Source organism: Trichosurus vulpecula, chromosome 9 (assembly GCF_011100635.1).
Source record: "Trichosurus vulpecula isolate mTriVul1 chromosome 9, mTriVul1.pri, whole genome shotgun sequence".
Taxonomy (NCBI): domain Eukaryota; kingdom Metazoa; phylum Chordata; class Mammalia; order Diprotodontia; family Phalangeridae; genus Trichosurus; species Trichosurus vulpecula.
The window spans coordinates 121,569,721-121,584,380 of record NC_050581.1 but is presented as its reverse complement, the minus strand read 5'-3'; the positions used below and the strand labels follow the sequence as shown (position 1 = coordinate 121,584,380).

Below are 14,660 nucleotides of genomic sequence, written 5' to 3'. Positions count from 1 at the left end.
AAAAGGACTACACTTATCGCCTCCCTTTTTTTCATTTGGCTTCCAACCCTACAATTCAACTGAAATTACTTACTCTCTCTGAGATTACTGAAGATTTCTTAATTGGTAACTACAATGCTCTTTTCTCATTCTTCCTTCTACTTGACCTCTCTTCAACTTTTTATACTATTTACCACCCTCTCTTCCTAGACATTCTTTCCTATCTTGGCTTTTGTGACAGTTCTGTCTTGGCTCTTCTACTTGTCTGACCTCTCTTTCTTTTTTTGCTAGATCATCATTCATTTCCCTCCTGCCCCTCCCTAGATTTCTCCAGGGGCTTTTTCTCTCCCTAAACTCTCATCAATATCATCAACTCTCATCAATGTTATCATTTCTGTGCAGATGACTCCCCAAAATTTGTATATACGCAAACTTAATCTCTGTCATGAACTCCAGTTCTATACCATCAATCACCTGATATCATTGTTTTGTCATTTTTAGTCATGTCCGACTCTTTAGTACCCCCTTTAGGGGTTTTCTTGGCAAAGATACTGGAGTGGTTTGCCATTTCCTTCTCATTTTACAGATAAGGTTAAGTGCCTTGCTCAGAGTCACACAGCTATTAAGTATCTGAAGCTAGATTTGAACTCAGATCTTCCTGACTCCAGGCCTGGTACTCTATCCACTGTGCCACCTCACTGCCTCAAACTACCTGATAGATCTCTCCACCTGGAGGTATCTCCAGTTGGATATAACATTGGCATTTCAAATTTCCCAAGTCTGAAAATGGTACTTATAATATTTCTCAAGCCCATTATTTCTCTAAATTCCCCAATTTCTGTTGAGGGCACCATCATTCTTCCACTCACCCATATTTGCAACCTCAGAGTCATTCACTCCACTTTCCATTTGCTGCTCTGCCTGGTTTCAACTCCAAGGAACAAGATGCCCCTCCCAGGAAAAGCTCATCCACCACCTCTAACCCCATCACTATGCCGCTGATTCACATCTTGATTGACTCTACCTCCTTCAGCTTCCTCTCTCCTCTGATTGGAGGCTGGGGGGCAAAATATCAAACTCCTCCCAAAGCCTTCCTTTATAGAGAGCAGAAACTAGGTTCTTCTATAATGCTACTTTGTACCTGCTGTCCTGTCCCTCCTCACTCCTTTTCCCTTCTCCCTTTGTGTATTGTTTCTCCTTGCAGATTATAAACTTATTGAAGGCAGGGGCTATCTTTCTTTTCATTAATTATATCCCCAGCCTTAGCACAGTGTCTGGCACAGTAGCTGCTTCATAAATATTGATTGGACTGGATCTTTGACTCTTCCCTTTCTTTCCTCCCCCAGATCAAATCAATTGCCAAATCCTAATTGATTTTACCTCCTTAGCAGCTCTTTTATCTGTCCCTTGTCTTCACTCACCTCCCTAATTTAGACCCTTTTCAACATTCAAAAGCATTATTGCAATAGCTTCCTAATCAGTCTCTTTGCTTCAAATTTTTCTAATTCTTTCTTTTCAATTCATCCTCTCCTCATCCTCCAATTCATTCATGCCCAAAATAGTATTCTCAAAACAGATCTACCATTTTATTCTCTTATTCTAAAATCTTTACTGGTTTCCTGTTGCCTCTGGGCTCAGATACGAACTCTCCAATCTATCATTTAAAGCCTTCTGGAACCTGGCTCCCACCTACCTTTCCAGACTTCTTTCACCTCACCTTCATTCACTAACTCTATGTTTCAAGCAAATCAGCCTCCTCACTGTTCCCTGAATGTGGCATGATAGCTTCCTTCTATCTCTGTGCTTTTGCATAGGCTGGCACCTAGAATATTGTACTGTACTTCCTATCATACTTCTTTATCTCTGCCTCTTAGAATCCTTTGCTTTGGGATTTTTAAAGAGTACTGATGAGATTAACACAGTTCCCTCTATGGCATCAGAAAGCAGTTAATTTAAAATACTGGTAATGAAAAATTGTCTATGACCTTCAGAATTGTAACTTGCCTTTGGAGCCTATTGAAATAATGACAAATGCAAACAATTCTTGGTTAGAATGGATTCTAGAAAAAGGAGAGCTGGCCAGTAATCTTCTAATACTGCCAACCAATATGCATTTATTAAAGGGCTACTATGTCATGAAGAGTTGGACATGATTGAAACAACTGAACAACAGCTATGTTTTAGGCACAGTAGTAGTCACTGGGAATGAACAGACACAGCCCAAAAAAATTTAACTATTCCTGCTTTCAAGCAGCTCTCATCCTACCAGGAAGACAATATGGATCTGTGTAAATATAGAGAGAATAAATACAAAACTAAAACAAGATGGTCAGGGAGACAGGATGCTCATAGCTGGGGTGGGGGGCGGGGAAGAAAGACTGTGTAGAAATCGGGGGAAAGAAAGACTGTGTAGAAGGCATTTCTCCCTGCCCCCTCCCCCAACCCCAAATTGCATTTGGGAAATTGTGCAATGACTTTAATTGAGCTAAGTTTTGAAGCAAGTGAGGGAGTGTATGAGGTAGAGAGGAAGATGCAACCACATTTCAGGCATGGGACTAGTCTATAAATTAAGGGAAAAGGAATAATGTATATTGAGACAGGAAAGATTTATTAGGGTCAGATTGTGAAGGACTTTAAAAGCCAGATAGAGGACCTTATACTTTATGCTCTTTCCTAGAGGAAAGAAGGGCGTCACTGAAGTTTATTATTTAGCAGGGTAACATTTTCAGACTAGGGATTAAGGCAAATCATTTTGACAGATGTGTGGGGGATAGATTGGAATGGGGAGAGACTTGAAGAAGGAAGATCAATTGGGAGGTCCTTGCAATGATCCAGGTGAAAGGTGATAAAGGAATGAACTAAGGTGGTAGGTGTGCATGTGGAAGTTTGGAAACTGGATGACTTGCTCAAGGTCACTTCAATAGCAAACGAAAGAGCCAGGATTGAGACTTGGGCCTTGACTCTAAATCTTACTGATGAGTCATCGTGTAGATAATTTCCAAGCGGTTGCATAATCTTCCAAACCAGTAACTTTAATCTAACTTAATTCTATAAAATGACTTTTGGTTCTTTTAATCATCCATCATGAGAACACTTTACAAGTGCCTTAAAACTAGCAACCTGAATTTAATCTAATATTGAATTCTGTTCCATTAAAAGTAGTTGGTCAAAGTGACATCTGCATGGGACATTTATGGGTTGGCAACGTGCTGCCATATCAACTGTGCTGCGGAATCTTCTACCTGTTGAATGGTTGAATGGGGATTAATTACCTAAATTAATCTCAGCCCAGCTGCTGAAATAGCTCTGTGGTTAATATCCTAAATATAAAAATACATATTTAAAATATAGAAAAATTGCCTGTTAATTGCTTAATTTGTCTACAGCTATTCTTAATGATGTCTACGTGAATGGGAATTGCTTTGTGATGAATGACAGTGTATTTGATATCCCAATATGCCAAATGAAAGACATGTGAATATTATTAAAAAGAGGGATAGAGGAAGAGGGAAGAGAGGAGAGAGAAGAGAGAGGTGGGGAGAGGCACACACGAATGAGGGTGCGCACATACAGAGAGAGAGAGAGGGAGAGAGAGAGAGAGAAAGAGAGGAAAGTTAGAGGGGGAGAAGACAGATGAGAGAGAGGGAGGTGGGACAAAGTAAAAAGAGGAAGAGAGAGAGGTGTGGTGGGGGGAGAGATGAGAATATGTTAGAGTTATTGGAGAATTATTTATTTTATTAGTACCCACAACCAAAACAGAAATTTCTTTCTGTAATTCTAAATGACAACTTTAGGGAAAAGCATCTAAGAATCTTTGAAAGTGATTGCATTGGAAGTTCTAAATTAACTGTCCATAGTGATTAACTCAGGTTAGTTATGGGATAAAGAAAAGGAAATTTATTTTTAAAAAATGGATTTTCAATTGAGTAGAATAATAGAATAAAGCAAGATTCAGAATTTGGATAGTAATATCCCTCTAACAATTTAAGAAATACCCAGAAATAAAGCCAATTGGGGTGCAGGTAAAAGAGAATTAATTTGCAGATATAAATTCATATATGTCTAGAAAAGTGATCTATTAATCTACCGGAATTGTTATGCTATATATCCCTGTGCTTTTCCTATACCTGTAAGAAATGTTTCTTGAGATGACATTGGTAACTTTTTTTTTATAACTGAGGATTGTTGAAGACCTAACTTTGTTGCAGATAGGAGACAGCCTCTCTTTATTAGGTTATCATTCTGATACTGTTCAGGCTCCTAGAGCTGTGAAGCTATCACTGTCACTCTTTGTGGCCTTGAAAGCAGCTTTGGGCACTGATTTAGGTCTGTGCTATCCTGTTTGGCTCTTGATTTTCACCAAACTGAGAAATGCAGGCAGATGAGGCTAAAAAAGACAGAGTTGGCCAGGAGAAAAGTGTCACTATATAACACCAGAGATTTTTTGAAGGAAATGGGGTTTTTGGCATATTGGAAATTTCCCACACATTGGGGCTTAGATGGAAGCACAGTCCTTTACCTTTTCCCCAAATTAGGGCAGTACTTAATCCTTGGTAGGGGAAGAATAGTTCTCTCTATGCCTGGTAAAGTCATTGAAGACATTCACTACATATTGGTTAACAGCAAGAATGGCTATATTGTCTCATTGTTACTTTGCTTAAACAACCATTCCCCTATTAGATTGTGAGCTTCTTGAAGACAGGGATTATCTTTTGCCTCTCCTTGTATCCTTAGTGCTTAGCACAGTGCCTGGCACATAGTTGGCACTTAAATGCTTATTGACTATTAAGTGCCCAATGTATTTAGATTTTGAACAAAAACAAAAAAACAAGGGTGTGTGTGTGACAGACTAGTCATTGCCTTTACATTAAAAGCACCTAGGATTTTAGGGAGCAAAGTAAACCCACTCTTTGAGTTTGGGGCAATGGCATGCAATTGCCCCTTGGGGCTGCTTTCTTACTTCCCCCTCTTGCCTTATACATGTCACATGAGCTTTAATCATGCCTATGTCTGAAGAACTCATAGTCAGGTGCATCATTCTGTGAATAAAATACATAAATAAAATAAAGAATGTGAAAGAGATGAAAGGGGACTGTGTTCCCATAGATAACACGGGATCTTTTCCTCTGTTTTAAATCTAGCTTTCAGTCAATTCTTCTTTTCCTCTTATTTCAGAGAGAGGTTTATTGTGTCTGCACATTTACAAGACGAAGGCTCTGCAAGTCTAAGCACCTAGGACAAGGTGCTCCTTGGCATCCAGATGGCAATGACAGTCACCATCACTTTGCGCCTAATCCCAAAGTACACATACAAGGAAAAGCAACCCTGACTAAATAAATAATTCAGTAGGTATGGATGACACCCACACTGCAATATGTAAGTGGAGCCAAACGTGCCTTCCAGAATGTTTCTCCTTCTGCAGCCTCTGGCTCAGAGCTGCTCCAGAGATCCTCCTACTCAGATATCCATTTATATTTATAGAGCAAAAATAAGCTCCTTCTGACAGTCAAAATTGTCTAGGAAGTTCTCTGCCTGCAAATGGCATGTTGGTTTTATATTGTCATTCAAGACCAACTCATAATTCCCAGAAAAGTCTGTATAAGTTTGAGGACAAAAAAAGGTTAAGAAAAGGTGGTTATGAAATAACTTATTGATGAAAATGGCAAAAATAAATACCCATTTCTGTTGTGAATTCAGTAGCTAAGTGCAAGATGATTTCAAGAGTCATATTTTTCAAACCACTATTTTCAGATTTAATCACAAAATAACTTTCCATTCAATCTGGAAAACAAATTCTTGTTCATGCTCATAACTATCCCTAGGCTTCAATAGCAAGGCTTTCAATGACTTCTGTTTGAAAAAGTTCAGGAAAGAGATAAAAGTCACTTGGAGGGAAATATTTTTCTATTCTCAAACTATAATGACTGATATTGCTAGATTAATCATTGACACTGACTAGTGACGTGGTTTCCTTATGACACACAGAATGAACAGTAACTGAAAAAGAAGTGACTTTACTAAGTACCAATTTAATTCTGAGCTGGTGGTTTTGTTCAAGAAAACCCAAGTCTTAATAGGATGACTCCAATGACACATTTCCTCAGCCCAGACAAAGGAAAGGCACAATCAGGCTTGACCTCAAGTCACATATCCGGAGTGTGATGGAGAGAGAACAAGTAGGTGACATAAAAGTTAAGAGCAGACATTGGGATGGCTGCATGGCCTGAGCCCTATCATGCAAACTTCAGCAAGTTATCCTATTCAAAAGAAATAGATTACCGTAGTTGGAGCTGGGGGCAGTGTACTTTGTGCTAGACTTTCGGATGATATTTTCATGGACCTGGTACCATTCATTTTCATTGTTGCATCTGAAATAAAAAAATCAAATGTGTTACTGTCTCTCATTTTACTTTGATTCAAAATTGATTAAGGTTCTAAAGGGGGCTTTATGGGTCATCTAAATCAACCCTAGAAACCTAGAAAGGTTAAAGGAGCTATCCAAACATACAGGGAGGAAGCATCAGAGCCAAGATTCACTTACATGTCCTCTGACTTCAAAACCAGTTTACGTTAAGCATGGAGGAGGAATCCTAAACAGAGCTGGTTGGGTACCTCAACAAGTAGGAGTAAATTCTTTTCCTGCTATTCATTTGGTTTGGGCAAAGAAGGAACTGAGGAAAGAAAGGGGAAAGGGAATTCTAATGTTGACATTTAAAGGAGAGGGGTCAAAAGACAATAGCACAGCCATCTCTCTTCCCAAACAATAACACTATACCTTCAACTTTCACAACACCCACTTGGGATTACTTCAGACAATGGGAGACCTCCATCCTCACCTAAACATTGTCCACAGAACAATCCCTCAACTAGTTACTCTGAGCCTTTTCTTGAAGATACCCTTAAAAGAAACCAACAAACTCCATTTGATGAGAAAGTTGTCACCTCCCCAACAACTATCAAGAGTTCTGTGTGCTTGCTCAAAAACCACACAAGATTTTTCCTTATTTACACAGTCCAGTATGATACAGCTTTCAGTTGGGAACTGTAGGCAAATAAAATTTTAAAATCTAAATCCACCTTTAAGTTTAAATCCAATTTTATAGGTTGGAAAATGAAAATGTTTAGATACGCAGTAACCAGGGAAGACAGTCAGATATTTAAAACTACTGACAATCATTGATTATAAAATGTTTTTATTCCATTGAGGGTAACCTGCATAATTACAGTCAGTTGTTGCTGTAAATGATTAAGTCAATTAACTAACAGGCATTTCTTTATTAAGCACTTAGTATGAATCAAGCAATCTGTTAAGTACTGGGGACATCCCTCCCCCCACAATAGTCCACGCCCTTTACATTCGAGTGACAATGTATATAAGTTGTTTTTTGTTGTTGTGTTGTTTAAGTTGTGTACAGCTCTTTGTGACCCCATTTTCATGTTTTCTTGGCAAAGATACTATAGTGGTTTGCCATTTCCTTCTCTGGCTCATTTTTACAGTGAGAAACTGAGGCAAACAAGGTTAAGTGACTTGCCCAGGGTCACACAGCTAGTAAATGGATTTGAACTTATGAAGATGAGTCTTCCTGATTCTAGACCCCAGTGCACTCTCTACTATGCCACCTAGCTGCCCCCATGTACATAAATTAGCTCATCCCAACCACAGAGAAAATGGAAGGTACTCTTAGAGGGGAAGGCAGTAGGAGCTGGGGGGATGAGAAAGGCTATCTGCAGAAGGGGCTGTTCGAGCTGAATTTTAAGGGAATACAGGGACTCCTAAGAGCCTGAGCTTAGGAAGGGGAACATATTTGAGAGCCAAGAGCATTGGTGACTGTTTATAGTTTGTGGCTTTCCTGTTCCTAGTGGCTGCCATAGTAGGAGAGATGGTGGCCTTGAAAGGGAGCAGTTCCTATTTAGTCATATTCCTTTTGGAATTGGGATGAAAGGTTCTTCAGCTTTTCACTACTTGACTTGTACTATGTCTCTACTTGTCAAACCAATCAATACATTAAGGAAGTATCCAGGTGTTAACAAGATGGGAAGGATCGGTCTCCCTGTTGAGCTCTCCTTGTCACTTTCCAAGCTTCAGTCAACACTTGCTTGAAACAACCTGCCTAGAGATTTCTGGAAACAACAGCCATTGCTGGGTCTGTGTAGAAAGAGTGCTGACAAAGAAAAACAAATGAAGAAAATCTTTTGGTACTCCCTCAAGCTAGAATGTTCCTAGATCACTTAATAAGGTAGGGAAATATTACACCAACAGTTTGGGAAGTACTCAAATGCAAATTTTGCATATATTTTACTCGGATTCTGGACTTTCTTTTATTCTTTTGTTAACTTTGGAAAATTAGTCCATCTTGTCCCAGAATTTATATGCTTTATTAGCATAAAGAGAACTTAAAACATTGCACCTGTATCTGCATATTACTGTTGTTGTTCAGTTATCTCAGATTCTCCATAACCCCATTTGGGGTTTTCTAGGCAAAGATACTGGAGTGGCTTGCCATTTCCTTTTCCAGTTCATTTTACAGATGAGCAAACTGAAGCACACAGGGTTAAATTACTTGTCCAGGGACACATAGCTAGTAAACGTCTGAGGCTAGATTTGAACTCAGGTCTTCCTGACTCCAAGCCAGGCACTCTATCCACTATGCCACTTTCCCAGTAGATGTAAGCTCTTTCCTTAAGGCCAGGGACTACTTTTATGTGAGTTTTGCCTAGTGGAAGCTTTAAAAATGCTTGCTGAAAGGCATTGATAGATATTGGTGAGGCAGTATCAACTGGTTCTGGCTTTTCCTTTTTGTTTTTAATTTACCGCCCTAGTCAAGTACGCTGGCTTTCCACTGTAGAGTCAGAGGGAGGAGCTGTTGGGGAGTGCCTTGAGGATAGGGGAGACTGACCAGGTGCCATCTTACTCACTTCAGGCATACAATAAAAATTATTAAATGAAGGTAAGGACTCAAGCAAGTTAAGTATTCTTTGGCTCTCCTCTTGCCTTCACAGACTATAGTTTGCAGCCAAGGAAGAAGGCAGGGTAGCAAACTGAAGGAGGCGATTGGCCCAGAGCCTTTAAAACAAGAATTATTTTCTTGTTATTCATTGAGAACAAGTTAAACATGACAGAGTGTCAATTACCTGCATTTTTCTTTTTAAATGATACAATATCCAGGAAAAATTGAACTGCATTAAAACCAAACCCTGTCATGTCAAACTTATTTTCCCATTGCAAAATTTTCATGCTTATGGCTTTGTAAGACTACAGAACAGGCTGTTCTCTAAAAGGCAAGCGGTCATTTCTTTCAATCAACAGCTATACATTAGATTTTTAAGTGTTCTAAGACTACGACTGAATGGATAAGCACAGTAATAAGATAATATGAAAGATTTTGGTTTTCTGATAATGGAAAGATATATGGTTATTGGAGAATAAAAGCCCATTTATTGAGCAAGTAGGAAAACAAAATGAGGAAAGGGAAATGGGGAAAAAAATCACCTCTTCTGAGGAAATTGGAACTCATTGACACATTTAGACTTCCAAAGACAAGTGGGAAAGACGGAAAAAAGGTGGCTAACTGAGGACAAATATAAAAGACTGGCACTTTGTAAAAGAAAAGTATCAGAACTTTAAAGCTCAAAACAAGCTTAGGTGAGAGAATATAGTAAACAAAATAAAAAGAGTTTCTTTGTGGGCAAGAAGAAAATCAAATTAGGGATGGGTTTGTTGATAGTGGTGGATGGGATGGTAACAAATGAAAAAAAGCAGAATAAAGGCAGAGCTATACAGCTATTTGAGGCAACTATAGTATAGGGCAGAGAGGGTGTTGGACATGAAATCAGGAAGACTAAGGTTCAAATCTTGTCTCAGATCATTCTAGTTTTATGTCCCTTTGCAAGTCACCTAACCTCTTTGTATCTCAATTTCCCCTTCTGTAAAATGGGGATGATGATAGGACTTACTTCATCAGGTTATAAGGATCAACTGAAATATTATATGTAACATGCCAAACTGTGTAAAACTTTAAGTGTTATGTGAGCTATTATTACTAGTAAAGAGAACGTTCTTTGGACTCAAATGATGGAACAGAAATTGAACATGGAATTGAAACTAAGATGAGCAGGGGAATAGTAAGTAAGAGAACACTTATCTGCCTTCAGGAATGATTATTTAAGCTTCTTAAAGCATTTTCTTTATGATGACCTTGTTAGGTATGTTAGTGCTAGTGTTATTATCCTCATTTAACAGATGTGGGATCTGAGCCTCTGAGAGGTTTAGAGATATGCTCATGAGCATGTATTTCATAACTGCCAGAGGTTGGAGGTCAGATTTGAATCCAAATTTCTTGACTCTAAGTGCAGCACACTTCCCACTATGCCACCTTGTCTCTCTCAATGAGTTTGATTCACCAGGTCTGGATGAACCAAGTGTCAGGTGTTTAAAGAACTGGTAGAAGTGATTTTGGGGGCAGTGGCAGTTTTAAAAAGACAGAGAATGTTGGCAGGGGAATGGTAAGCATTGCCTCTACTTTTTAAAAAGAGAAGAGGGTAGAGTCAAGCCAGTGGGCTTTACTTCAATTCCCATAAAAATTCTAAACATATTACAGCATGATTTGTAAGAATTTACTGTAGAAATGGAAGCAGTGATCACAAATAGCTTCGTCCTCTATTTGGTTCATTCTAATTTTCAGGGAATTTGTTTGTTAGGTAAGGTTTTGTACTTTATGTGTCAGACTGTTCATTTCCTTTTCAGGTCTTTCTTCCATAACTCATTTCTTTTCCAATTATTTCTTCTAGTGATCTCATTTAATTTATTAAACATTTTAAACTCTTTTTAAAAACTCTTTAAAAAAACTCTTGCTTCACTACTAGGAATTCTAGTTGAAATTATGTTTAAGCCATATTTTTCTTTGAGGCTTTAAGTGTAGATGTTTTGGAAGTATTGTCTTCTTTCGGGTTTGTGTTCTGAGCAACCCTATTGCCATAATAGCTTTTTGTGGTGGGACTTTTGTTCGCTCATTCTTCCAATCTATTTCCTGACTTTGAACTTTATGTTAGAACCAGGCACTATGCATTTCTAGAGGGAATATCTTGGCTGAGCCCCTATGGGGTCCTGAAGCTACTTTCTTGGGATATTGAGTATTGTGTCATTCTTGTATTAGTCCATGACAGGGTCAATGGGGACCTGTAAGCTTTTAGTGCTCCCATTGAAATGATATTTCTATAATCTCCTGAGGGTCTTGACCTTTTCCTCCTGTGTCTAGGGCTTCTTTAAGAGTGATAAGAGAAGATAGGTATTTGGGAGCCAGATAATATCACAAAATGGGAGTGTAGTGAGTGAGGGTCTGTGCCTCTCTTTCTTCCATACTCAATCTTGTGACACTCCCTTTTGCCACTCCCTCCTAACAGACATGATGGTGGTAAGAAGGAGCAACAAGTGTCTACTTGTTCTAGGGTGGTTTGGACCCAAAGCCTTGAAGTACTGCTTCTACTGCTTTTGTCCTCAGAAGAGGGTTATGGTCCTTTGTTGCTTCACTGACTAAAGCTTGGCCTTATCATCAGCACCAAGAGCTTATCTGATGGTGCTGCTGTGACTAGACACTTGCACTATGATGGTGGAAAGAAGAGGCAGAAGAAGAAAGCAGAAAGAGGCAGGTGGATGGAGAAGGGCCTCCCAGACACACACGGTTTAACTCGTAGCTAGGAAGCAAAAGTAATTAGCTAAAATATGAAGCTACAGAGAAGCAGCAGGAATAAGTCCCTGTCCATGGTGCCAGTGTCCCAAGATTTCTGTTTCATCTTCCCCCAACCAAGGATATCTTTCTTGCTTCTTGCTCCAGGTGCAAAAATTCCTATTACAACTTTTCTACCAACCTGACTTCATTTATAGACTTAGTGGAGAAGGACCTCTAGTTAAGCATTTTGTTGTTGTTCACTTGTTTCAGTTGTGTCTGGCTCTCTGTGATCCTATTTGGGGTTTTCTTGGTGTGGTTTGCCATTTCCTTTTCCATCTCATTTTACATGAGGAAACTCATGTAAAATGAGTTTACATGAGGAAACATCTCATTTACATGAAGAAACTGAGGCAAATGGGGTTAAGTGACCTACCCAGGGTCACATAGCTAGTAAGTGTCTGAGGCCTGAAGCTTGATCTGAACTCAGATCTTACTGATTCCAGGACTGGCAGCCTATCTGCTGCACCACCTAGCTGCCCTTGTTAATTTAATACAATTTCACTTTCTAGAAGTATTTACTTTGTGTTTTTCAAAAGCATTACATTTCTCTTTGCAACAAGCAGCCCATTTTGCTTTTTTATTGTTACCAACATTTTTTGCTTTTAAGTTTAGTTGGTCAAATGTATTCGTGATTACTATAGTCATTTCTAACACTTTAGTGACCTTAATCATTTCAAGGCTGCAATTTGGCTATCTTTTATTCCAGCAGCCTTTACCTTTTACAAGAAGTGTGTTTATTAAGCCCATATTTAGACCAAACTGCTTTACCATCTGTGTCTGACAAACAGAAAAACCTCCAGCACCTATTATTATATTGCCCAAAAGACCAACCATACACAGCAATAAACCACCACCTTCCTAACCTCAGCTACCCCAAGATCTATTACTGAGTGTAAACAAAATCCTCGTATTTCAAAACACCCCAAAAAATCTCTAACAAAATCCCTGTTTTACTCATGAAATGTCAATAGCACAAGCAACTTTCATCTCCATTAACAATCAATAATTTTCTCAAATAATTAATTACATTAATCTTTTCCTTCCAGAACCCTAAATTTCTTTAGAAATTATTATTTTTTGAAAAGGTGGTGATCATCAAATAAAAATAACTTCTAAAGGGATTATTTTCTCAAAACAGGCAAATAATTTATTTTGGCATCTTTTGAGTCTATTTAACCCAGGCAACAAATAACTTGAGCTATGAGGCTTTCCTCAAAAACAAATACTTTGGTTGATTTTAGATTAAGTAACAGTATAAGACTTCTAATTGGTACTGATATATTTCATTAGAACTTGCCGGCTCTCTGAAATATCAGATGAGTCAATTCAGTATTTCATTTTAAATCACAGCAATTGGGGTTCAAGGTGCTTATTTTTTCCTTCCCACCATTTATTTATTTAGCAGCAATTGCTTTCTAAGTGGGTGATTTTGTGATCAGTAGCTACACCAGAAAAATGAAAGACATATATCCCACATAAAACTTATACACCTGAAAACAAATTTATTCAGATTAAATCTCGGGATGAGTCAGCTGGTTCTTGGTTTTATAGTAAGATAAAGGAGCATAGCTACTGACTGGGCACCTACGGCCTTTCAAATAAAGGCCTATTGCACCAGCGCATGGGGGTTCTGGTTTTGGACTCACTGCTAATCCCACCGGGCTAAGAGCCAAAAGCCAGGATGCAGGTCAATGAATAAAGTAGAAGTCCAGACATGGAGTCTTCTAAGCACTCCCCTATGTGCAGGAAAAACTTCAGCTTCCCAAGTGGGCCATGATGTTCTGATCAATTTTATCCTTCAAAACCAAAGGACCTAGCTTGGGGTTGATAGGCTTGATCCTTGTCTTACTCAAGACCTTGGGCTGAGGTCTATGAAATCTCATCATCCATAGTTTCCCAAACCAAAGGGAATGATCCCTCTGTAAGATGGTCATTATACATATAGCTGTAGTTCCTTGGAAGTTCAGACAAGGTCTGGAGCCTCTTGGCTCAGAAACACAAGGACAGGAAACTGAACAAAACCAAAGCAAATCCAGCCCCAAACCCCAATACCCAAAACACTCTACCCTCCTCAAATGGTGTTATTAAGTCTGTGTATAGCCTAAACACATGCCATCTCTTTATTCCCAAACCAATCTTCCAACTGAAAACCATGCTTTATACACTCAGTAAACAGGTTAATATTCAAGGTTTTTGTGGGATATTTCATAGTTGGTGTTTCTTACATCTAGAGATGGATAAGTGGGCAAGTACAGGGAGCTAAAGATGCTGTTGGAATCATCACTAGAATTATTATAGCTCTGTCCAACATAAAAAGAAACCCTCCTTCCATCCACCCCCACCTAACCAACGGCTATCAATAACATACTCTATATATTGTTGTTCATGTTAAAATCTTTAGAACGCACATAGGAAATTCCAACTACACATTTGAAACAACTAATTTTTGGGGTCTGTTCTTCAGACCTTCCCTTATTTAGTGGCTACGGATGAATGAATGTCAATAATGAATTTAACATGCAGAGGATGCAGGCATGATTTCATTCTAAAGCACCAAATTAGGCATGATTTTTCTCCATTAATTTATACTTCACAATTGAACAAATCCTGAAGGATTATTTACTAGCACTTCTAGGATTTAGATACTTCTGGGGAGTGTTTGGAATAAGTTAAGATGCTATTAACTTCCACTTTCCCTTTGTCTTCAGATTTCCCTGAAACCATGTGACAGAATATAGCTTGAATATATTATTACTATTTTCTATATTGCCACCCAGACAGAATGCAATCATATGTGATCCAGCTTCCTGGATGAATAAATGAATTTGCTGGTAGTGGCCCAGGGTGTAAAGAACAAGCACCAAGCCCTCTTTACCTTGAAAAACATTTACAAAATTCTGAAAGACAAAATGATTCTAGTGTGAATGTGTGGAAAAGAAACATCATGAAACAGAG

General features: G+C 38.7%; 1 protein-coding gene across 1 annotated transcript in view; it reads right to left on the bottom strand.

Moving 5' to 3' along the window:
• Positions 1–14,660, bottom strand: part of DOCK3 (dedicator of cytokinesis 3) — a 450,567-nt gene that overhangs the window by 157,045 nt on the left and 278,862 nt on the right. Inside the window, exon 13 of the mRNA XM_036739628.1 lies at positions 6,259–6,347. Coding sequence (XP_036595523.1) covers positions 6,259–6,347 — 89 coding nt within the window. The remainder of the gene's footprint in view (positions 1–6,258; positions 6,348–14,660) is intronic.